Raw genomic sequence first — 24,304 nt, 5'->3', positions numbered from 1 at the left:
ACCTGTATTTGTGTTCAATAACAGGTGTCTATTGACAAATCAATGTGGTATATACATACAATGGAGTATTATTCAGGCTAAAAAAGGTAGGAAATTCTGACACGTTACAATATGAACTTCGAAGACATGACGCTGAATGAAATGAGCCAGACACAAAAGGATTAACACTGTGTGCTCTGCTTATGTGAGGAACCTAGAGAAGTGAGATTAATACAGATTCCCTGGGACTCACAGCAGAGAGAAATGGGTAACTAGAGCTGAATGGGTGCAGTTCCAGTTTGGGAAGGTGAAAAAGTCCTGGAGCTGGAGGGTGGTGATGGTGGCACAACAATGTGAGTGCACATGCCACAGAACGGCACACTTAAAATGGCTAATTTTAAGTTATGTATATTTTACCACAATAAAAAAAGGAAACGAGTGGTTATTATTAGTTTTAATTAACAGAGCCTCTCAGGACAGACATCTGGGGTAAAAGAAGTTCACATTCAGTTTGGCTGATAGTTCCTCTGGAAGAGACCCTATCAGAAATACTTGCCTGTAAATAGAAAGACAAAGTGCTTGGGGTTCTATTGCTGATATTAAATTTATACATCATTCTGTGTATTGTATGAAAAAATACACTTAGTCCAAACATCCCATGAATGGTAAATTCAATTATGCCAGAAGTCGTGTAATAAAATCTCCATCCTTTTCTCCTGGAGGCCCATTTTGAAGCTCTATGGGGATGTACAAGTGCAGGAAGTTTGGATAAAGAGATAGATAAGTATTCTTGTTTTTCTTTAGAAGAATGTCTACATACAATTATATTTATATACAGAAATATGCACATCAAAGACACCTTAGAAAGTATCCTTGTATCTGAATGTAATGTGTCAAAAATAAATGATGTACCAAATACAAAACCAAATGCCCAGATGAAACATTCTTTTGCATATAAAATAGAGGCCCTCTTGAACAAACATTCACCCAGTGCTCACAGATAGCCAGAATTGCCAAATCTGTGAGGACCTGAGGACATGTGTGCTGAGTTAACACCACTCCAATGGTGGAAATTGTTTTCCTTCTGAAGAAAAGTCATAAAGGTTGTTTGCAGGGTTTGCTGGTGAAAAGATACTGCACACGCATCCTTACAGCATTTCCTAACTCAAATCTTTGCGGGAAATGACATCTATAACAGACTGTGGGACCTAGCAGTGCGGGAAGGCCCTGCGGTCCCTGGTGGAAGTGAGTGGCATACACCAGGACTCTTTATGCGGGCCCCTCAGCAGCCTGGACCAAGCATGCCCTTTGACTTCTCCTTCAACACTCATATCCTCCCCTTTGTCCTGGCCTCACCAAAGCTGGGCTGGCCTGGACCACTACCAACATGAAAGTCTCCAACATTGTTTATGGATGTCATCAAATCTTTTATGCATACATTAAGTTGAAAACTATATTGCTATGTTAATGTTTCGTCTGTTGCTGTATGAAATATTAAATGTTTATGTAGCCAAAGAAGTCTGATTTTTAAAAAATTCCTGGATTTCCCACCTTGCCTTAAAATGTCTCTTTAAATCTAGGTTAGAGGCAGATTTGATATTTTCTTCTTAAATCTACTTCTAAAGACATTTAAATCTTTAATCATAATCCAATGTTTTTGGCCTGTGGTGTGGGGTAGGGGATCCATTTTTTTTTTCTCCACATGAAAGTCAATTGTTGCAGTAGTACTTATTGATAAAATATCCTTGACCTACTGAATTGAAATTCCACCTTTCTTAAACACTAAATTGCTATATATACGTGTATTAGTGTCTAGACTCTTCTGTACAGTCATATATGTAACTATGCTGATACCATAACCTTTGGTTGTAAGTTTTATGTTTTAATATTTAGTGATAAAAATATAATGGTAGCTAATGTTTGTTACACCTTACCATGCTACACGCTTCAGAGACATTAAATTATGCTCAGAACTTCCCAGTGGTGTAGGTACTACCATAATCTCTTTTGTTTCTTCAAACAGCTTTATTGAGATATAATGGACATATCATACAATTCATTGATTTAAATCTATACAATTCAACGTGGTTTAGTAAATGCACAGACTTGTGTACAATTCTAAGTTTAGAACCTTTTCATCACTTCAAATACCCCACTTCCCTTCTCTCTTAATATACAGGTGAACACAATCTTCTTCCTGTCTCTATAGATTCACATGTTCTAAACACTCCATATAAACGAAATCATACAGTCTCTTATCAATGACTTCTTTCCACTTAGAATGTTTTTAAAGGCTCACTGCATCACAGCATATATGGTTAACATAACTTTGGCTTTTGGAGTTTTTTCACCTGAATATACCACTTGTTAGCCACTGACCAACAAAAGCTGGGACCAAGTCTGCCTGGTTTCTCTTGTACAGCATGTAATGACGATGCTGGGACTAGGAGCGCCAGTAGCAGAACGAGGCCAATCTGCAGGAGTGACCTCAAACACTGCCTACAAGGACTCCGGCAACAGTGCCAACATCTGGTGGGACTGATAGGTCTTCTTTCAGACAATTCATATCTCATCTAAAGCCAAGCTTTGACTCAGCACACACAAAACGTTAAAACTAACCTACTGATCTTTGGTGTTGTTGCGAATAATTAAAGGGGGCAAAAGAACAGCTAAATAGTGATATACACACCCAAGAGTGAACAACGACATAACATACTCCACATACAAACATGTCACAGAAATGTGCAGAGAATTCTTGTTTGGGATTTATTTTTAAGCTTCTTTTGGACTAACATGCAGTGTTTAGAAAGTGTCATCAAGCAGCTGAATGCCTGATGGCCACACTTGATGTAATCCAAGGCTGCTGAGCATCTGGACTATGTGAATTTGTATCACTGAAGATGAAACAAGGTTGTGCTGGTCTTGCTAAACCCAAGGTTCACCTTCAGGAACTGCCACAGAGGGCATCAAAGAGAGCAGATTATTAGGATCAGCCATATCCACAGGAATGTTTCTGTTTCCACTGTCCATGGATGGGATGACAAACACAGAAGCAGGTCTTATCACCAGTGACAGCTGTTGCTTGACACAGACAAATGGTACCATTGTTTTGCTAGGATGTGGTGTTGGGTATGGTGTGAAAGAAAACATTCACTATTCTCACCATCATCCTGTATGGCTTGAGGTTAAAGGCCCTCCCCAGGTGGTAAGGTTGTTGTTCATCCAAAAAGGTCATGAAATCGGAGTGCTCACATCAGTAGGTGTAATCTCACTTTTTTCACACTCACTCCATGCTTGACACTGACTTTTTATCTGAAAGGATCGGGTGTAAGAGGGACAAGGTAATTTTACAAAATTTACAGACGTATTTCAACCACTGCCTTGGGCACAGTGGCTTGCTGTAAATGAGTACAGAGAGCACTGGACACAGTCAAGCAGTCACTATCTTCAAATACTCAGACCACGTCAATCCAACAGGAGAATCCAGGTGGTTAGAAGAGGATTAAGTATAAATCCTGTCAAACTACTTTTGACCAGGTTGCAACCTGGAAGGTATAGCAACTAGACTGGCCTATCAGTGGCAAAAAACACACATCACACGTAGGAATGGCCAAGGCCTAAGTAAAAATGCTAAGAGTCTATCCATAGAACGTACCCAGAATACTACGTACCTAAGAAGATGCTAAGATTCACACACAGGGTAGCATTTCCCATACTTCCTATTTCAGTTTCTCTTGACCATGAACCACCCCCATGTTTATTAAGTATGAGAAACAATCTCATGGAAAATGATGATGACTCGACACTTCTGAGATTCATAAAGTTTTTCTCCAAAGTGAGACACAAGTGAACATTTGCAGAACAATTTTCCAAAATATCTTACATCAGTTGGATTTCTCTCCACTACAAGATCTCTCATATGTGACAAATAGATTTCAATGAGGAAACAGGAAAGGGCTTCCCATGATTCTTAACAGGATGGCTTCACTGTGAGTCCTCACATGCTGAGTTGTGATGAGGTTCTGATGGCTTTCACCCATTCCTTACATTTGTAGAGCATCTCTGTAGTATGGTCCTATCATGTCTTTGAAGTGAACTGGGACTACTGACGGCTTTCCCACATTCCTTACATTGACAAGATTTCTCTCCAGGTGAGTTCTTTCATGACGCTGAAAAGAATTATAAAAACTAAAGGCTTTCCCACATTCCTTACACTTATAAGGTTTCTCTCCAGTATGAATACGCTTGTGAATGAAAATATATGAAGAACTGGTAAATGTCTTCCCACACATATTACACTGAAAAGACTTCTGCCCTGTATGAGTTCTAAGATGTCTGTTACGGTGTGAGGAAAGAGCAAAAGTTTTTCCACATGTGTCACATTTGAAAGGCTTCTCTTTAGTGTGAGTTTTTATATGTTCAGTAAGGCCTGAGGACTGAGTGAAGGCTTTGCCACACTCCTTACATTCATAGGGTTTCTCTCCAGTGTGGGTTCGCATGTGAATGTTAAGGTGCACAAAACGTTTAAAGCCTTTTCCACATTCCTCACATTTAAATGGTTTCTCTCCATTATGAGTACGCTTGTGATTGATAAAGGACGAAGAAATGTTAAATGTTTTCCCACATACATTACATTCAAAAGGCTTCTCACCAGTGTGAGTTCTAAAATGGGTAGTAAGGTGTGAAGCAGTAGGAAAGGCTTTCCCACATGTGTCACACTTAAAAGGCTTCTCTCCTGTGTGGGTTTTTATATGAACAGTAAGGCCTGAGGACTGAGTGAAGGCTTTTCCACATTTCTCACATTTAAATGGTTTCTCTCCAGTGTGAATACGCTTGTGAACAATAACATATGAAGAACTAGCAAATGTTTTCCCACATATATTACACTCAAAAGACTTCTGTCCAGTGTGAGTTCTAAAATGTCTGCTATGATGTGAGGAAAAAGCAAAGGCTTTCCCACATGCGTCACATTTAAAGGGCAACTCTCCAGTATGAGTTTTTATATGGTAAAAAAGGCCTGAGGAATCAGTGAAGGCTTTTCCACATTCCTTACATGCATAGGGTTTCTCTCCAGTGTGAGTTCGCATATGAACTTTAAGGTGGAAAGAGCGGTTAAAGCTTTTCCCACATTCCTTACATTTATAGGGTTTCTCTCCAGGGTGAGTACGCTTATGAATAATTAAGTACGAAGAACTGGTAAATCGTTTCCCACATATGTTACACTCAAACAGCTTTTCTACAGCGTGAGATCCTAAATGTTTAGTAAGATTTGAGGAGGTAGCAAAGGCTTTCCCACATTTGTCACATTGAAAAGTCTTCTCTCCAGCCTCAGTTTTTATATGTTCAGTAAGGCCTGAGAACTGAGCAAAGGTTTTCCCATATTCTTCACATTCATAAGGTTCTTCTTCAGTGTGACTTTCCATGTGAACATTAACGTACAAAGAATGTTTAAAGACTTTTCTACACTTCTTACATTTATACGGTTCCACTCCAGCATAAATTTGATTGGGAACATAAAGATACGAGTAACTTCTAAAGGCATTTCCATATACCTCATCAAGAAAGGGCTTCACTTCAGTGTGTGATTTCACATGGTCAGTAAGATGAAAAGACTGAAAAAAGTCTTTCCCACATTCCTTACATTTAAATGGTTTTATTCTAGAGTGAATTTTATCACTAGTGTTAAGATATGTGGACTGTATAAAGGATTTTCCACATTCCTTATATTTATAACAATTGTTAACAGTAGTGTGAGTTTGTACATGCACACCAAGGCTTGTGGACTGAATAAAAGCTCTCCCATTTTCCTTCCATTCAGAAAGATTTTCTCCATTGTGAGTTCTCATTGGTGCCTGAAAACAAGACTGATTAACAAAGGCTTTCCCACTGTCACTGCATTTGGAGGCTTTCTCTTCCATGTTAGTTTTATAGTACACAACATCTGGAGTCGGGCTGATGGCTTTACCCCACAGATTAAACACGGAAATTTTCTCTCCAGGTGAGGTTTTCTTGTGTAGAGTAAGGAAGCTTTTTCCAAACTGATTATCCTCACGAGTGTTGCCTCCATTTGGAGTTCTCCTGTGTGTCTTAAGACATGAATGTTCACTGAAGACTTTCCCACATTGCTCACAATCACAGAGTTCCCACCCATTGTGGATTCTTTCCTGTTGATGAATGGAAGAATGATGATTCAAAGACTTCTCAGCCTCATTAACTGATACTACCCATCACATAACAGAAACATCATTATGATGGCGATGATGGCTTTTGTCATTTCCATTACATTCACATGCTTCCTACCCTGTTGAGTAATTTCAAGCTGAATGATGGAAACCTTCTGCAAGAATGAGGTCATCTACTCTAATGCTAAAAGTTTCGTATACAATTTCATTGAATTGCTTTAAAAATTCAATGTTTAGTTAGATAAGAGGGAAAGAGTCCTTCTAGGAATTTCAAGACACTAGCTTCAAGCTGGATTTAAAACACTGTGAAATTCATCATATTCAGAATATGTCTAAAGAGACACTGCTGTCTTGGGTGAATGCCACTTATCTCAAATACTTATCACTTGTGCTCATGTCCTGCCTAATGAAAATCTCTATCTTTTCTAAAAGTAGAAAATAAGAAACATCTCCTTTAAAGCATACTTATCTTACCATTTCTATCCTATTGGATGTATTTTCCCCCAAAATATGCTGTGGAATTGCTGAGTCTTTGCTTTTAGGCTGCATTTCCCATTCTAAAATAAAACAGAATAAACAAATGTAGGAATTTGCAGAATGAAATGTAAGTTAAAGAGTTAAAAATAATAAGGCTCATTTGTATTATTTCCAAATTAAACACACTAGGAAAACAAAAGGGCAAATTAGATTTGAGGAGTTTGGCTATGCAAAAAATTTAGCAATGAAAAGGAGATGTAGTCAAAATTCAGTAGTTGATTAAAATGATTCAATGAAAATTAAATACAATGGGAAAAAGAAACAGAATACCATCAGGGATAGAAAGCAGGAGCGTTCTAGACAGAGGGAATGTATCAAAATGATAGTTAAAAAAGACACAGGGTAAGTCACTCTCTGAGATCATAGGAAATTGTGAGTAAATGTAAAGTAAGAACATATGAGAAGCTGACAATATCCCAAAGCTTCAGAGACCAACGACAGCTTCCTAGAGAAAGCATGTCTTAAAGTTTCCTTATTGTGATTCCAAACACAGTCACCATTTTCATTACCAGGGGAGTTCTTCATACTCACTCACCTTGGAAAACTCCTCCCTCCACTGCCCTCAACTCTTCTTCTTCCAACCAAGAGATCAAACTGGGTTTGAACAACTGATACTCTGTTCACAGGGAAAGAAGTATTAATGGAAAAGTCACCTGCAAAAGATGACAAACTTTCCCATGAATCACTTCCCATATTTCTAATGAAAGCAGTAAAATTATTTCAAAGAGATAAAAATGCAAATACCTCCCCTTTCTGTGCATCAGAAGATTATCTCTGGCCCCTGAAACCCATGTTCAGATGTATATATACAAATTACAAGGCATTAAGACTTTTATTGAAATAGTTAAGTGAAAAAAGTCATGTTCATTCTCATGGAGAAACCACTACACGAGTGGTTGTCACATTTTATTGTCCATTAGAATCATGTCCAGTGTTTTCATTAAAATGCACGTCTCACCCAATGCCAGAGTTTCATTCACTATGTCAAAGGCAGAGTCTGAGAATGCACATTTCTAAGAGAGTGATGGGGATGATCTAAGTGCTATGACCACACTTTTACAGAAAGCAGACTAGATTAAACCCGTTAGTGTAGAGACTAGAGACTCTCTCCATTCATGTGCAGGTTTCTCATCACCAGCACTGGCACACAGTAAACATATCATAGATACCTGTTTTGTAAGAGGCTACAGGAAGGATGGCAGGCTTACCTACTGTGCTCAGGTTCTTGTAGGTCTCCAGCATCACGTCTCTGTAGAGATTTTTTTGAGTTGGCTCTAGTAAAGTCCACTCCTCTTGGGTGAAGTCCACAGCCACATCAGCGAAGGTGAGTGAGTCCTAAACCATCACACACACGCTGGATTCAATAAAGAAACATTGCCACCACCGTTCACTAGGAAATGAAAACGGAAGACCCAATGGCAACAGAGGGTTTCAAAGTGTCTTATCATTGCCCCAAGGAGCAATTCTCCTAGATACTCTTCTATCTAAGCTCACTCACGGCTGATATCCTGCAGTCATGGCTTTAATGGAAGCTCTAACACATGAACTTATCTCACCACAACTAGACTAAAGGCTCTTCATGTCTTATTTCCCTCTTGCAGGACAGCACTGAGCAAGCTGCAGACTCCTAAAAGTTGATGAATGAATAAATTCTTTGAGAAATGCACACGTTCATCTTCGTTAGCTGTCAGAGCACACGGCAAAGCAAAAAAATATGCAGTTGCCATGATAAGAGACAATAGCAGAAGGTAATTATCAAAACACTGAGATTATTCACAGGAACCAACAGGAGACGTTCCATTTTGGGAGGGAATTCAACAGGGACTCAGTCCTGCTATGGCTTGATTTCTTTAAGAAACTCTGGAGACAGCTCTATCTAGAAGGAAATGTGTTTAACTGGTGGATGTAATATGTCACTTTGTAGAAGGACAGACTTCCTAATTACCTGAGAACAACTAGTCAAACAGTCAGTCACCATCCTTTCTGCTTCTGTCTTCCTCAGGAAGGCAGAAACATGACCTAGGAGAAAAGAAAGAAGGCATGAGGATGCCACAGATGATCATAATTCCCACCTTCACCTGCCTGGAAGTCATTCCATTCTGGATTGAAACTCCCAAATATCCCTGCACACTTGAGAAATCTCTCACACACACACACACATACACACACCACTGCCATCAAATGTCAGAGGAGCCCTGTCTCATCTGGAGCCACAAAAGGGGATTGCGAGCCATGCTGCCCATCAGGAAAAGCACAGTGGGTTCATTTTACAGAGAAGGAAACTTAAGTCCTGAGGAATGTGTCTCTTCAGTTGTCAAGGCAATAAACTTGATGAATGAGATTATGCAGCCATTCTCTCTAAGGCATATGTACCAGGAAGGTGACTTAGAGCACAGCATTCTCTGGCCCACCTAAGCGCCTCTTGAATAAACCAGCAGCTTGACTGCTCAGGTCTAAAACAAAGGACTCTGTATTGTGCAAAGCTATTAAAACCGTATGCTTTGTAACAAAAGTATCAGTAACATCACTGTCATTTACTGAGGACCATCTATACCAGATGTCGAACTTACTTATGTATTTGGAACAACTTAAATATTTGAATCTACTCTGTCAACTATAAATACCATAGGACGTAAACACAAATCAAGTCTATCCGATAAAAACTTAGTGTCCAGGGAACATAGAAAACTTCGAATGTAGAAAACAAAATAATGTAAAATATCACAACTTTTTTATACTGCTTACATGCTTAAGAAAATATTGTCATTAGACACCTAATCTACACATTCTACCGGACAGCACTGTGTGAGGCTGTTCCTGGGCATATGACGGGAAGAAACACTCCTGAGCTTCCCTTGATGGATGCTGCAGAAGTCTGAAGCTTTAGGCCTCCCTTTAAGTTCTTAATGCTGAATTATTCCTTTATTCTTTCACTAAGCAATGAAGAAACTGTGTCCCTGAGTTTAGACAGTTAGTTAAGAGCAGTGACGCATACAAAGCATGTCCTAGATATTAAAGATCCAACATTCCTATTGGAGAACATAGACAATAGACTAAGAATTGATACATCAATTCAAAACTAATATGGGAAAACAATCAAGCAGGTGAGAAAATAACAAGTGTCCTACACACACACACACACACACACACACACACACACACACACACACACACAGCACATATATTCTATTGGCTCCTGCACAAGAAAACAGAAGAAAAGTAAAATAGTCATGAGGTCCTCCACATCTGACCCTAAAAGATTAGAGAAACTATGTCAATGCTTATACAAAAGAACTCAGAAAACACTGAAGTACTGGGAAGTGGCCACAGGTCTTAGTTAGAAAGTCTAATCAAACACATTTGCACTCTACCCTGAGCTCGGGAAAGGGGCAAGGCCATATGAAACTTTCCCCAACAGCTGTCTACTTTATGAGTTTTTTCAGACAACTACCCTTTCATTTCAGTTATCACTTCCACTTCTCCACTCAACTGGCTGTTATATTTATCAATTTCTTCCGTAGACTTCCTTCATGTTTCTTAAATTGTCTTTTAATGTTCTGTATTTTAAGGCTAACTTCTTTTTGTTAAAAACCAATAACCTTTGCTGTGATGTCTGGGTCCAGGTGGAGTGAGTTGTTGCCTTTGTCTCTCCTCTCTAAGTTACAACCAGTAGGACATTCCACAAGCCAACAAAGGACTCTGCACACGCTCCTGGACACCCGAGAGCTCCAAACATCTCTCATCTGCAGGTGGGCTGACTGGACTTCCCGTACAGCGTGGAAGCAGTGGAGCAGCATCAGCAGCTCCTGAGACCAGAATTCCAGGATCTGCAGCCACATCGGTAAGCAGAGGCTTCAAGAACTGAGATAATGCACATAAATGGACGCCCCAGGAATTCAGCTAGCCCATGCTGATGGAGGCACCAGGAACTGAGATGACTGTACCCCAGTCCCTTCCACCTACCCTGGTGGCAGCACTGGAGACCAGCTCTTCCAGCAGCAGAGGCTGCATCCAAGACCCAGAAACCCCAGGTAGTGGCAGCAGTGTCTGTGACCTGATATTCCAGGAATAATGCATCTTGGTGCCCAAGACCAGAGGCTGTAACAGCCACAGGGGCACTCATGGCTCAGTTCCTCTCCCTCAGCAAGCAGTGCCAGGTGGCACCTGAGACCTGAGGTTTCAGAGCCACAGTGGTGCCCATAACTCATCCCCTGGTGGCATTGCCCCTGACACTGGTCCTGCCAGAAGCAGATGCTGCATACAATACATCAGGTCCCTGGTGGTGGAAGGAGCGCCTGTGCCCTGAAGTTCCAGGAATCACACAGGCACCAGAAACCAGAACTTAGGGAACCTAAGTGGCACTTGTGACCCAGGTACTGCTCCCCTTCTGATGGTGGCAGTGTCTTCCATGAACCTGGCCAATACAGCAGGAATGATAACACCTGCACACCCAGCATCCCCAGCAGCTGGATTGTTAAACCCCCAGATAACCCAGGAGCAGCAGTAAAAGGAGCAAACGTGGGAGGAGCACCCAAGAATGTGGAGAGCCCATGGAGAGTCAGACAAGAGCAATGATGAGGCCAGAGATCCAGGTCCTCCCCAGCTGCAGAGGCACATGAAATTTCTATCTCCCACCCCCACCCCCGACAGCAGCACCACATGCAGATCCAAAAACTCAGATGGGGCAAAAATGCCTGTGATGCCAGCTCCTGCCTCACTCTCCCTGTTCCCCTGCTGCACTGAGGGAACCTGTGACTCAGGTGAACCCCCAGAGGCAGCAGAGGTGCTTGCACCCTGGTGACCCTGGGGGCAAGACCCACAACTGCAGCAAGATTGTAGGCAGAAAGGTACCAGCAATCTTGGAGACAGAAGCAGCACAATGAGGGCACTGATGACTCCTCTGGCAGAGACAGTGGAGGGTGGAAAGCACAGGCTCTGAAATACAACCAGAAGCTGCCTAAAATGAAAATAAACAAAGCCTACCTAAACAAGAAAAATGTTTCCTACCACAAATGCACTGACAGAGGAACAACTCATTAAGCACCATGAAGAACAACAGTAACCAGGTAGCATAAAAAGAACACGACATGTCTCTAGAAACCAAACCTGAAGTCACAGAAGACTGCGATCTGACAGAGAATTCAAACAGCTGTCATGAACAAACACAACAGCATACAAGAACAATCAGACAGGCAGTTCAATGAACTTAGGAATAAAATTAATGAACAGAAAGAACACTTCACTAGAGACAGAAACTGAAAAAATTCTGGAGCTGAAGAGCACAATAAATGAGATTAAGCATAAAGTAGAAAGCACTGGGAATATAGGAGACCATATGGAAGAGAGAATTAGCAAGATCAAAGACACAAATCTAGAAATGATTCAGGTGGAAAAGGAGAGAGAGCTAAGATTTTTTTTTAAATGAAGAAATTCTATGAGAAACATCCAACTCTTATATTAAGAAAACCAACAAAAAGATAATGGGTATCCCAAAAGGAGAAGAGAAGGAGAAATGAACACAGAACTTATATAAAGAAATAGCTGAGATCTTGCCAAACTCAAGGAAGTAACTGGATGTAAAAGGACCTGAAACTAAAAGAAACACCTAATTATCTCAACCCAAAAAGATGTTCTCATTACACATTATACTAAAACTGTCACAAGTCAATGACAAAGAAAAAATATTAAGGGCATTCAGGGAGAAAAAATAACTTACAAAGGAAGCCCCATTAGGCTATCAGTGGGTTTCTCAGCAAAAACTTTAGACTAGAAAAGAATGAAATGATATATTCAAAATATTGAAAGATAAACAGTGTCAGCTAGGAATACTTTATCCAGCAAAGTCATCCTTCACATATGAAGCAAAAATAAACGCTATCCCAGAAAAACAAAAGGTGAGGGAGTTCATCACCACTAGATCTTCCTTACAAGAAATGCTGAAAGGAACCCCCCTCCTGAAACAGAAAGGCAAAAGTATACAAAGTTTGCACAAGGTGATAAAAAGAATCTGAAAGCTGCAACTCGGTATCAGAATAGGATAGTAAACAATAAGAACATAAAGGCTCAAAGGAAGTATTAAAAATAACTACAAACACTTAAGTTCAGCCACAGACTCACAATATACAAAGGGATAACTTGTGACAACAAAAACACAGAATGGGAAGAGGAAAAGGATGGAACTTGCACAGACAAATGGAGATAAGATGCTATCAGCAGAAAAAGGACTGTGAATCTTTTATAGAAACCTCATGGTAACCACATGAATCACAAACAAAAATTCAGAGCAGAGTCACAAAACATATATATATATATAAAAAAGGAAACTGAGAAACACATCACAGAAAACCACCAAATTGAAATTGCAGACACAAACACAAGGAAACAGAAACAATACAAATACAGAAAAACCAGAGAGTAAATGATAAAATGGCAGTGCTAAGCCCTCACATATCAATAACCACTATAAAGTTAACAGTGAAATGTAAAAATGAATTCACCAATTGAAATACACACAGTGGTTGGATGGATTACAAAACAAAACCTAACAATAAGCTGCCTCCTGGAGACACATTTCAACTCTAAATACAACCATAGGCTGAGAGTGGAGGAATGGATGATGATACTCCAAGCAAATAACAACCGAAAGAAAGTGGGTGTAGCCACACTTACATCAGCCAAAACAGACTTAAAGCTAAAAAAAGATAGCAAGAGACAAAGATAGAAATTATATAATGATAAAGGGGCCATTCCACAAAGAAGACAGAACTTTTATTAATATATATACAGCTAACACAGAGAGAACCAAAATACCTAAAACAACCATTAACAGACTAAAGAGAGAAAATGACAGCAACACAATAATAGTAGTGACTTTACACCAATAAAATCAACGGAACTTTCAACCAGAGAGTCAACAAGGAAACACTGCCCTTACGTGAAACACTAGACCAGAAGGACTTGATAGAAGGATATAGAATATTCAATTCAAAAGCAGCAAAATACACATTCTTTTTGAGTGCACATGGAACATTCTCAAAGATAGGCTGTATGCTGGGAAACAAAAGAAGTCTCATTAAATTTAAGAAGATTGAAATCATATCAAGCATCTTTTCTAACTGCATGGTATGAAACTAGAAATTAACAAGAGGCAAGTTGGGAAAGTCACAAATAGACAGAGACTAAACAAAGGGCTGAACAACTTTTGGTTCAATGAAAAAAAAGAACAGAAGGAGAAACCAAACCCACCTAGTGACAAAAGAAAATGTAAACATAACAGCAAAACCTATGAAATGAAGCAAAAAAAGTACTCATAAGGAAGTTTATAAGAATACAGACCTACATCAAGAAACAAAACAATCTAACACTGCACCTAAAAACAACTAGAAAAGAAAGAACAAGACAGCAGAAGGAAGGAAACAACAAAAATGAGTAGAAGTGAGTGAAACAGAGATTAAAACAAACAACAGAAAAGGTCAATGAAACTTAGAGCTGGTTCTTTAAAAAGATAAACAAAATTGACAAACCCTTAGCTACACTCACCATGGAAAAAAAAAGGAAGACTAAAAAAAATAACATCAGAAATGAAATAAGAGAAATTATAACAGATACCACAGAAATAAAAAGGATTACAAGAGAATACTATGAAAACCTACACCACAACAAATTGCATAAACTAGAAGAGAAAAATTCTTAGAATCACACAATCTCCCAAAACTGAATCAAGAAGAAATAGAGAATCTGAGTAGACCTATCACAACAAAGAAAGTGAAGCAATAATCAAAAACCTCCCCAAAAACAAAAGTGCAAGACCAGATGGCTTTTTTGGTGAATTCTAGCAAACATTCTAAGATTTAACACCTATCCTTCTCAAATCCTTCCAAAAAAGTGAAGAAGACGGGATGCTTCTAACTCATTTTACTAGGCCAATATTATCCTGATACCAAAACCAGACAAGGACAAAACAAAAAAGGAAAATTACAGGCCACTATTGCTGACGAATATTTATGCAAAAATCTTCAACAAGATAGTAGTAAACTGAATAGAACCACACATTAAAAGGATCATACACCACAATCAAATGGGATTTATGTCAGGGATGCAAGGAAGGTTCAACACGGACAAATCAATGTGATACACCAAATTAACAAAATGGAGACTAAAACTCATGTGAGCATCTCGACAGATGCAGAGAAAGCATTTGACAAGATTCAACAGCCATTTATGATAAAAACTCTCCATAAATTGGGTATAGAAGGAAAGTATCTCAACATAATAAAGGTTATATACAACAAACCCACAGCCATCGTCATACTTACCACTGAAAAACAAAGCTATTCCTTGATGAACGGGAACAAGAGAAAGATGCCCACTCTTACCACTCTTATTCAACATAGTATTTGAAAGTCCTAGCCACAGCAATTAAGCAAGAACAAGAAAAAGATGGGATGCAAACTGGAAAGGAAAAAGTAAAAGTGACATTATTTGCAGATATGATTTCATATATAGAAAACCCTAAAGAATCCATGAAAAAGCTACTAGAAATAATGAATATAGGAAATTTACAGGCCACAAAATCAACATAAAAAATCAGTTGCATTGGAATACACAACCAAGCAGCAAAAAGAGAAATCAAGAGTACAATCCCATCTACAATCACTAAAAAAAATATCTAGGGATAAATTTAATCAAGGATGTGGAAAACCTGTCCATTGAAAACTGTAAGACATTCTTGAAAGAAGCTGAAGAAGACATAAAGAAATAGAAAGATATTCCATGCTCATGGATTGGAAAAATTAACATAGCTAAAATGTCCATATTACCTAAAGCAACCTACAGATTCAATGCAATCCCAATCAGAATCCCAATTACATTCTCCACGGAAATATAAAGAATCCTAAAATTTATACAGAAAAGCATAAGAACCCAAATAGTCAAAGCAATCCTGAGAAAAAAACAGCAAAGCAGGAGATATCACACTCCCTGATTTCAATATATACTACAAAGCTATACAAATCAAAACGGCATGGTACTGGCAGAAAAACACACACACAGATCAATGGAACAGAATTGAAAGCCCAGAAATAAAACCACACGTCTACGGATAGGTGATCTTTGACAAAGGAGCCAAAAACATACAATGGAGAAAAGAAACTCTCTTCAATAAATGACATTGGGAAGACTGGAGAGCCACATGCAAAAGAATGAAAGTAGATCATTATAATTCACCATACACAATAATTAACTGAAAATGGATTAAAGATTTGAATGTTAAGACCTAAAACCATAAAATTCCCAGAAGAAAAAAAGACTATGTTCTTCGACATTGGTCTTAGTAATATCTTTTCGAATATCATGTCTACTCAGGTAAGGGAAACAAAAGGAAAAGTAAACCAATGAGACTACATCAGAGTAAAAGCTTCTGCAAGCCAAGAGAAACCATCAACAAAACGAAAAACAACCCACTAACTCGGAGAAAATATTTGCAAATCATATATCCAGCAAGGGGTTAACTTCCAAACTATATAAAGAACTCATACAACTCAAAAGAAAAGAATGAACAACCCAATCAACAAATGGGCAGAGAGTATGAACAGACATTTTCCCAAAGATATACAGACAGCCAACAGGTACATGAAAAGAAGTTTAACATCACTAATTATTGGGAGAATGCAAAGCACAATTACAATGACACAGTGGAATACTACTCAATCATCAAAAACTACAAAATCATGCCATTTCTGACAACCAGGACGGACCTTGCGGCTATTATGCTAAGCATAATAAGCCACAAAAAGACAAATACTATATGACTTCACTCATATGCAGAAAAGAAACAAACACATGAATAAGGCATAGGGATTAGTGGTTACCAGAGGGGAAGGGTGTGGGGAGAAGGCAAAAGGGGAAAAGGGGCACATATGTGTGGTAATGGGTAATAACTAGACTATTGGCAGTGAATACAATGAAATCTATACAGAAGCTGAAATACAATAACACACACCTGAAATTTACACATTATAAATCAATATGACCTTAACAAAATAATTTTTTAAAAATGGGCAGAGGATATGTACATTTTCCAAAGAAGATACACAGACAGCCAAGAGGCACATGGAAAGATATTTAACATCATAATTGCTAGGGAAATGCAAGTCAAAACTACAACGACATAAGACCTCATGCCCATCAGAATGGCTATTAAAAGACAAAATATAAGAAGTGTTGGAGAGGATGTGGAAAAAAAGGAATCCTTGTACACTGCTGGTGGGAATGTGAATTGGAGCAGCCACAGGGGAAAATACTACGGAGATTCCTGAAAAAATTAAAATCCAAATATCGTATGATCCAGCGATTCCACGTATGGATATTTATCCAAAGAACAGAAATACAGTAATTCAAAAAGATACACACACCCCTATATTCACCGCAGCATCATACACAATAGCTAAGACTTGGAAGCAACCTAAGTGCCCATCCACAGATGATGGATAAAGAGGTGGTGGTGTGTCTGTGTGTGTGTGTGTGTGTGCAAGACAAAATCTTACCATTTGCAACTAGGTGAATGAAACTCGAGGGGATTATGCTAAGTCAAGTAACTCACAGGGAGAAAGATAATTACCATATCGCTTCACTTACATGTGGAAGATAAACAAATAAACGTATACATACAGAGAACAGCCTGGTCTTTACCAGAAGGGAAAAGGGTGTGGGGAGGGTGAGAGGAATTAAGAGGCACACGTGTATGGTGACGGATGGCAACTACACTTTTGGTGGGGAACACAACGCAGTCTATACAATAGTCAATACATAATGACGTACACTTGAAATTTATGTTATAAACCAAGGTGACCTCAATTTAAAAAAAAAATCTTTAATAAATCAAACACAAACTAAGAGGCCAAATGCCGATATAAAAATGGTATTTGAACGATCACATCCACTGAAAATTCCCAAGTTCTTTCTCTATGAATCAATATCATCACCCCCACAACTCTACAGTCCTTACTCTACAGTTCAGAAGACTAAAACATATGGTCACAAAAATCTCCTGTCAACTGTCACATTATCATTGTACTTATTTCAAGGGGCCTCAATCTGGGGGTCCTTGGGCTGAATGGGCTCACTGACGTTTTCTGTTTATTTTGTAATGGAGATATAACTATTTACAACTAAATACACATCTTAAGCCTTTAGTGGACAAGTTGTGACAATTGCACATTCTCATGTAATCCCCAGCCTAAACAAGATACACAACAAAGGCACCTCTCTACGAAGCCTTCCTGCTCTTTCCAGGCCATTCCTTCCCCCTTTCTCTCAGACGAGCAACTTCTGAATTCCATGTCACGAGACACACCATTCTGTATCTGTACATTAGGCAGCTCACACAGTACTTCCAAAGTATATCCCCACTGAATTTTACTCTACTGTTTAGTTTGACACTATGAGCAAAATATATTAAAAGATCTCCCAAAAGACATGTCTACTTCTTCTTCTAATTCTGTCAAGCAAAGCTTTATATATCTGCAACAATTTCATTGAGCCGATATACTTTTAAATTTTTATATACTTGGAGAAACAGAATCTGTTACCATAACGACCTCTGCAGCTGGCCTAATGCTTTTTGACATTAGCTGTACTAATGCTGTCTGAAATCAGGATCGGATTCTTTTGGAGATTTTTTTTTTTTGCATCTCACAGGTAGCATCATGTCAGTTTTGGATGCGAATGTTTGCCACTACCAAGGGTGGCACAGAGCCTGGCTCAGTGAAGGCGCCCAGTGACTGGTGATCAACAGGTAACAGAGATCCTTCACACCACTTTGGAAGTATACCTAGATTATAGCTAAATAATTTTCATAACACAATATATCTCAGTTTTCAGAAACATAATTACTCTAAGGATGTAATGGTGGGAGGAACCCTGTCTTCTCAGCACTCATCCGCCAGCCTCAGCTTCTCTGCACACCAGTCAGTTGCTCCCCACGGCCTCCTTATCTGGATCCTCAGCGCTCTAGGTCTTGCACTGATAGCGGCGCCGGACTCCCTCTCTCCATCTACCCACCACTCAGGACTTGTGTGCATCCACAGGTTGCTTACTGCCTGCCCACTGACTGTTGACCACCTCTGGTTCTGGCAACCTTGTGAACGTCTTCACCATCCAATGGGCTGCCATGATACCTTCTCTGACAAGGTCTGAAGTCCAGCCTTGGGGAGAGGGCCCTCCTACTGGCTTGGCTTTCCTGAGGGACTCTCCACCAACTCCAGGATATCTGTTGGAATTCTGTTTGTATCCTTACATTACACTTGTCTTGTTTTAGTGAGAGTGTGATTTCTGTCTCCTGATTGTACAGAGACTCATAGATGATCGACAAGAACAGTGATTGCTGGGGACAAATGAGTCAAGAGGAGATTTGGGGATACATTTAGTCAAGCCACTGGACTTGAGGAAAGAGCTGAGCTCCTTGCCAATAGGAAAGACATTCACAGAATCACAGTATCTGCACATTCTCACCAACTTTATCTTCAGAACCCTCATCAATTGTTACACTATGGCACAGCTGGCTCATTGGGACACCCAAGTGGCAAAGAGAGAGGGTAACATGGATATTATCAAGCCACATGGAGCCTTCAGTGGTTTTTGGGCAACTTGCACTGTCAGGCCAGTCTTCTGGTCCTTTACCTGTGGAGTGACTCTAGCCCCCTAGATGCATCAGTGTCTATAAAAAGTCAAACAGGAGGGGTTACTCTGGATGTTCAGCCAGGGAATCAAAGGCCTGATCTGGGCAGGAGACGGAATCTCCAGGTGGACTACAAGACCACTGCGTGTTTATTAACATAAACATTTAAACATTGATAATAACACAGTAGATACTGATTCCAACTAATTCTTTGAACTTACTACTCATAAAATTAAAATACATTCATATTTTTTCTCTTGATTCACAGCATTTGAACAGATATCACTTATTTTTCAAGTCACGTATACAGTGAAGAGTAGAATCCTCCCTCAGAATTTATGCCAACCAAATAAAATGTCTCCACTGTCAAATCTGGGAGCAAGCCTTGATGCTCTCCCCTCTCTCACCCTAGAAATGGAATCAACCAAATACAGAACGCTTTCCCATCTACTCCCATCCCTTCCAACATGGCTAACTTGTGTGCCTTGTCTTTTTAGGACTTAAAATATTTATCAACTCTCTTACCTTCACCTGCTCCCATATAAAGATACAGAAAATAATACTCTCCTCTATTTTAGCTCCAGAACTCTAATCAATTTGTAATAATACATTTATTTCCTTGGAGAGATGTTTGCCTCCTCCAATAGTTCACAAGTTTCCTAATAACAGCCTGAGTTGTACTTTTTCACTGAGCACTATCAAGCATTCAAACATTCATTAAGTGGTGGTATCACCTCTAGTAAAAGAACAGATGAAGGAAATATCTAGATTCTTTCACTTTTGCCTTCTACAAAACTCTCAAATCTTTTAGTTTCTTTTCCATAACAATCATCCACATCTAGGTTCCATAAGGGTATCTGAAAACTTATTCATCTTAAGATTCTATCTTGACTCCATGCCTTCATCCTCATCTTTCCCGAAGTTCCTTCTCAAAGCAGGAGTTAGTGGGTTCTATTTAAGTTGTAATGGATTCAAATCACTCTCCTGCTAAAACATCTCAGAAATTTCCACGGCCTTAGAATTTTTTTTTTTAAGATTTTATTTTTTTCCTTTTTCTCCCCAAAGCCCCCCGGTGCATAGTTGTATATTCTTCGTTGTGGGTCCTTCTAGTTGTGGTATATGGGCCACCGCCTCAGCATGGTTTGATGAGCAGTGCCATGTCCGCACCCAGGATTCGAACCAACGAAACACTGGGCCCCTTGCAGCGGAGCGCACAAACTTAACCCCTCGGCCACGGGGTCAGCCCCCATGGCCTTAGAATATTGTCTAGAGCACCTCATTCCCCTGGTCCTGTTCCTGCTCTCCACTCTGTCTCCCACCACTTTGTCTGTTCTGCTTCTGCCAAGCCTCTCTCCTCAGTTTAAGAAACGCACCAAGGTCTCAACTATGTTGTATTTTGCTCATCAAGTTCCCTTCTTCTGAGATGTCCTCACCCACTCTGTAAATCCTCACAACAGCTCAAGGACCTGACCAGGTCAATCCTACTGATGCTTTGACTCACAACATAAATATCAATCCCTCTCACTATGTACTACCACCTCCTATCAAGCCATTCTGATGTCCATACCACAACTTGCCAGTATTCACTTAAGATCTGTATTCCCAGACAGACTGGAAGCCCCATGCTGGCAGTACTATGTCCATTCGGATGGCCTTTTTTCCCGTCCCTGCACAGTGCCAGCTCATTAAAGGAATTCAATGACCATTTGTAGATTGTTAGACAAATGCCATTACCCACCATCATATTATAATATAGAATGCACAAAAAAAGGAACACAAAATAGAATTACAACATAAAACTTAAATAAGACTCACATAAAATGGCTGTGCACAATGTAATAGAAACAAAAAGACAGGACATCTGAAAAGGTATTTGAATATTTTTACTCAGAATGAGTGGGCAGGATATTCTTTCTGAAAACAAGTGCCTTGAAGTTAACACTAAAATTTGTTCCTTATATTTCTCCATAATTTTCTGACATGTTTTTAAAATGTTGATTCAGAAAGTACAAATGGCCTAAGACCTATGGAAGGAAATTTATACCAACAAGCAAAAGAAAATGTATATTTGTCTTTTGACCTAGAAATCCAACCTGAGCAGCTGACCCTGAAAATACACCCCCACAAATGTGAAACAACATATACAGAAGTTTATTCACTGCAGGTGATTAAGAGATGTTAAGACAACTGTTAGAAAGGTTGCTGGGGAACAAGATATTCTGAGTTTCACAGTATCACCCACACGTGACTTTCCTATTCACAAGGAAAAGTCTATCTTTAAACCAGAGCACTCTGCTGATCACCACCTTAAGCAAGTGATCAAAGTGGGCATCACTAACCAAGGGATGGCAGAAATTTCTGCCTTCCCTGTGGAATGCAATTTGATGTACACATCACTCACAAAATATTCTGAAATGATCTTTTGAAGCCTCTACACGAGGAGCTGGCACAGTTTGGTCACAGGCCTGTTGGTGTAAATAAAGCTTTGTGGGAACACAGCTGTGCCCATTTGTTTCCTTAGGTCTATGGCTGCTTGCCCACTACAAAGGCAGAGCTGAGTAATTCTCACACCTTAAGGCTTCCAAAGCATCAAGTACTTACTATCTGGACCTTTTCAGACAAAAAGTTTGCCAACCTCTGCTCTGGACCCATTTACTAGCTGAGAGGAAACTGAAGAAATGGAGGAAAGATTTAAGCACACTATGAAAATAAAACCAGAAATATCAAAATGTGTGACTTTCTAAAAGAATATATTTTCTACGAAAATAAAACCAGAAATATCAAAATGTGTGACTGTTCAAAACGTCAATACGATGGACAAATAATATCCACCGACCCATTACTAAAATGACTGAAAGATGTAAACAACTGCCATATATAAACACTGATATGGTCCTAGATCCAAATACATATTTTGGAAGAATGGAAGAGAAGTTTAGTTTTTACACAGAGTAGATACGAGACGACTTCATTATCTTTAACTTTCTTGGGTGCAATAATAGTATTGTGGTTTTAGTAGGATAATGTTCTTATCTTTAAGAGATGGAGTATCATATAATTAAAGGTGCCGACGAAAATAATCCATAACCAATCTATAAATGAAAATTTGGGTGAGTTTATTCTGAGCTGAAATCTGAGGACCATGTCCCAGGGCCTTTCAAAGGGCACCAAGGAAGTGAGGTATGCAGAGTGGTTATACACCCCCAAACAGGACTTTTCACATATGATTGAAATGTCCCTCCCACAACAGTCACAAGATTGCCCTGTCAGCACAGCGCTTGATGGACACAGCAGGTAGTGGGTCTGCTATCTCAGAAGCGCAGCAGGAGGCAAGCCTATTGTCTTGAGCTGGGTGGTCACAGGTGAGTGCAGCAATCAGTTCCCAGCCTAAGGAAAGATGCTTAATCCTCAAGGGAATGCCAAGGTTGGGAGGGGGAGGGAAGTTGCACCTTTATCTCAAGAGCCTTTGCTCTTGCCATAGGGAATGTCTAAAGCAGATATACAATGTGTGCTCAACAGCCACGGTCAGGCCCGTTTGGAAAGACAAGGTCAGGCTGAATTAGGTTTACACCAAATAGCTTCCTCATGTTCTCCAATATATCCTATTACTTGCCATTTTTATTTGTCAAAGGTCAAGTATCATAAATGCAATTTATTTTTACTACTCTCAAATAGTTCACCATAAAATGTATTTATTTATCTACAGAGAAAGCAAACATGCAAAATGCTAAAAATAGATCAATGTACTACAGGGAACACTCCCTGTACGGGATGTTCAAATCTTCCGTAGGTTTAAGATTTTACGAAAGAAAAATATGATGGAAAAAACACAGTCTAAAGTCCTGTTAATGGCAAACTCAATTTTACAACTAGTGTCACAAAGCCTCCATCGTTTTCTCCTGGAGGCCCCTGTTCTGAAGTTCTGTGGGCTCTACGGGCCTGGGAAGCTCAGATGGAGAGCTAGCTGGGTATTCTTGCCTTCCTTTAGATGAGTACGTAGACTCGTGGTCTACGTACGTTTATACTTACGTAGAGACACGTGCAAATCCTTGACATCTAAAAGAGCATCTCATATTCCTACTTGTATGTAATGTTCAAAAGAAAACAACGCGCCAAGACAAGGCCAAATTCTCCGGTGACACGTTCTGTCGCCCAGGAAAAGCAGCAGAGGCCCCCGACCCACCTTCCCCCGGACTCACAGGCACACGGCGGGGTCGCAGGTCCTGAGGACCGGAGGGCGCGGGGCCTGAGCAACGGGACTCGCACAGCGGAGCTGCTTCTCCTTCTGGGGAAAAGTCTCGAAGGTGATTCGGAGGCTCTGACCAGGGAAGCGCAGGGGACGCCAACGCCCCGCGAGGCGCCCTTCCCGCTCCGGCTCAGCGCGGGGCCCAGCGGCCGGGCGGACGAGCGGAGGCCCGGCCTCTCTACGGAGCCCCTCGGGTCCCGGGCCGCACCTGTCCTGTAACGCCCTCCGTGCGCCCAGGGCCCTCCCTTCACTGGCCTCAGCGAGGACGGCGACACCGCAAAAATACCGACGTGAATGGATCTAAGAGACGTGGAATCACGGGACAAAGGGACTAAGGGAACTGGTGACGCCACTTCCGCTTCCTGCCTCGGGCCGTAAGGGGCGGGTCTCCAGAGCTCGGGCTGTCGATCACGTCCGTCCATTTCCGGCAGCGAACTCTTAGTTCTTCCCGCGTGGGTCCCTATGGGCCCTGGGGTCGCTCGGCGCGGGGCTGGGGGCGGAAACAGGCCCCCGGCCCACGTGGAGGACGGAGGCCGGCCTGTGGGCGGGGCCACGGGCGGAGGGGCGGTGGCCATACGCGGGGCCGGAGGAGGCCAAGCGCGGACTTTAGCCGTCACAAAGGAAAGGCTGGCGATGGGGACTAAAGCTGCCAGGTGTCATCAATAGCTTGTCTTCCTCACTGTC

The 24,304-nt window shown here is 40.4% G+C and overlaps 1 protein-coding gene across 4 annotated transcripts; it reads right to left on the bottom strand.

Annotated features, from left to right (window-relative positions):
* Positions 1–1,984: 1,984 nt before the first annotated feature.
* On the bottom strand, positions 1,985–24,195 carry LOC100059326 (zinc finger protein 266). Of its 4 annotated transcripts, none has more exons than XM_014741856.3 (6): positions 23,574–24,195; positions 8,644–8,717; positions 7,907–8,033; positions 7,234–7,314; positions 6,636–6,718; positions 1,985–6,143 (listed from the first exon to the last, which is right to left on the bottom strand). In XM_014741856.3, the coding sequence occupies exons 1-6, from the start codon at positions 24,193–24,195 to the stop codon at positions 4,023–4,025; spliced, it is 3,108 nt and encodes a 1,035-aa protein (XP_014597342.2). In that variant the 3' UTR covers positions 1,985–4,022. The 4 variants fall into 4 exon arrangements, with proteins under 4 accessions (XP_014597342.2, XP_014597343.2, XP_023501242.2 ...); XM_014741857.3 differs by having other exon boundaries at positions 7,907–8,088; positions 23,574–24,193; XM_023645474.2 differs by having other exon boundaries at positions 23,558–24,189.
* Positions 24,196–24,304: the final 109 nt, after the last annotated feature.

The sequence above is a fragment of the Equus caballus genome, chromosome 7 (assembly GCF_041296265.1).
Source record: "Equus caballus isolate H_3958 breed thoroughbred chromosome 7, TB-T2T, whole genome shotgun sequence".
Taxonomy (NCBI): domain Eukaryota; kingdom Metazoa; phylum Chordata; class Mammalia; order Perissodactyla; family Equidae; genus Equus; species Equus caballus.
This window is presented reverse-complemented; position numbering and strand designations above follow the sequence as displayed.

What these genes read in the sequence shown, in the direction of transcription:
- LOC100059326 (XM_014741856.3), bottom strand. Translation starts at nt 24,195, where the DNA reads ATGGCCACCGCCCCTCCGCCCGTGGCCCCGCCCACAGGCCGGCCTCCG. An exon ending in TGCGACCCCGCCGTGTGCCT is followed by an intron (nt 8,718 to 23,573) that starts GTGAGTCCGGGG and finishes CTTTTCTCCTAG; the next exon opens with GTCATGTTTCTGCCTTCCTG. An exon ending in CAAGAACCTGAGCACAGTAG is followed by an intron (nt 7,315 to 7,906) that starts GTAAGCCTGCCA and finishes CCCTGTGAACAG; the next exon opens with AGTATCAGTTGTTCAAACCC.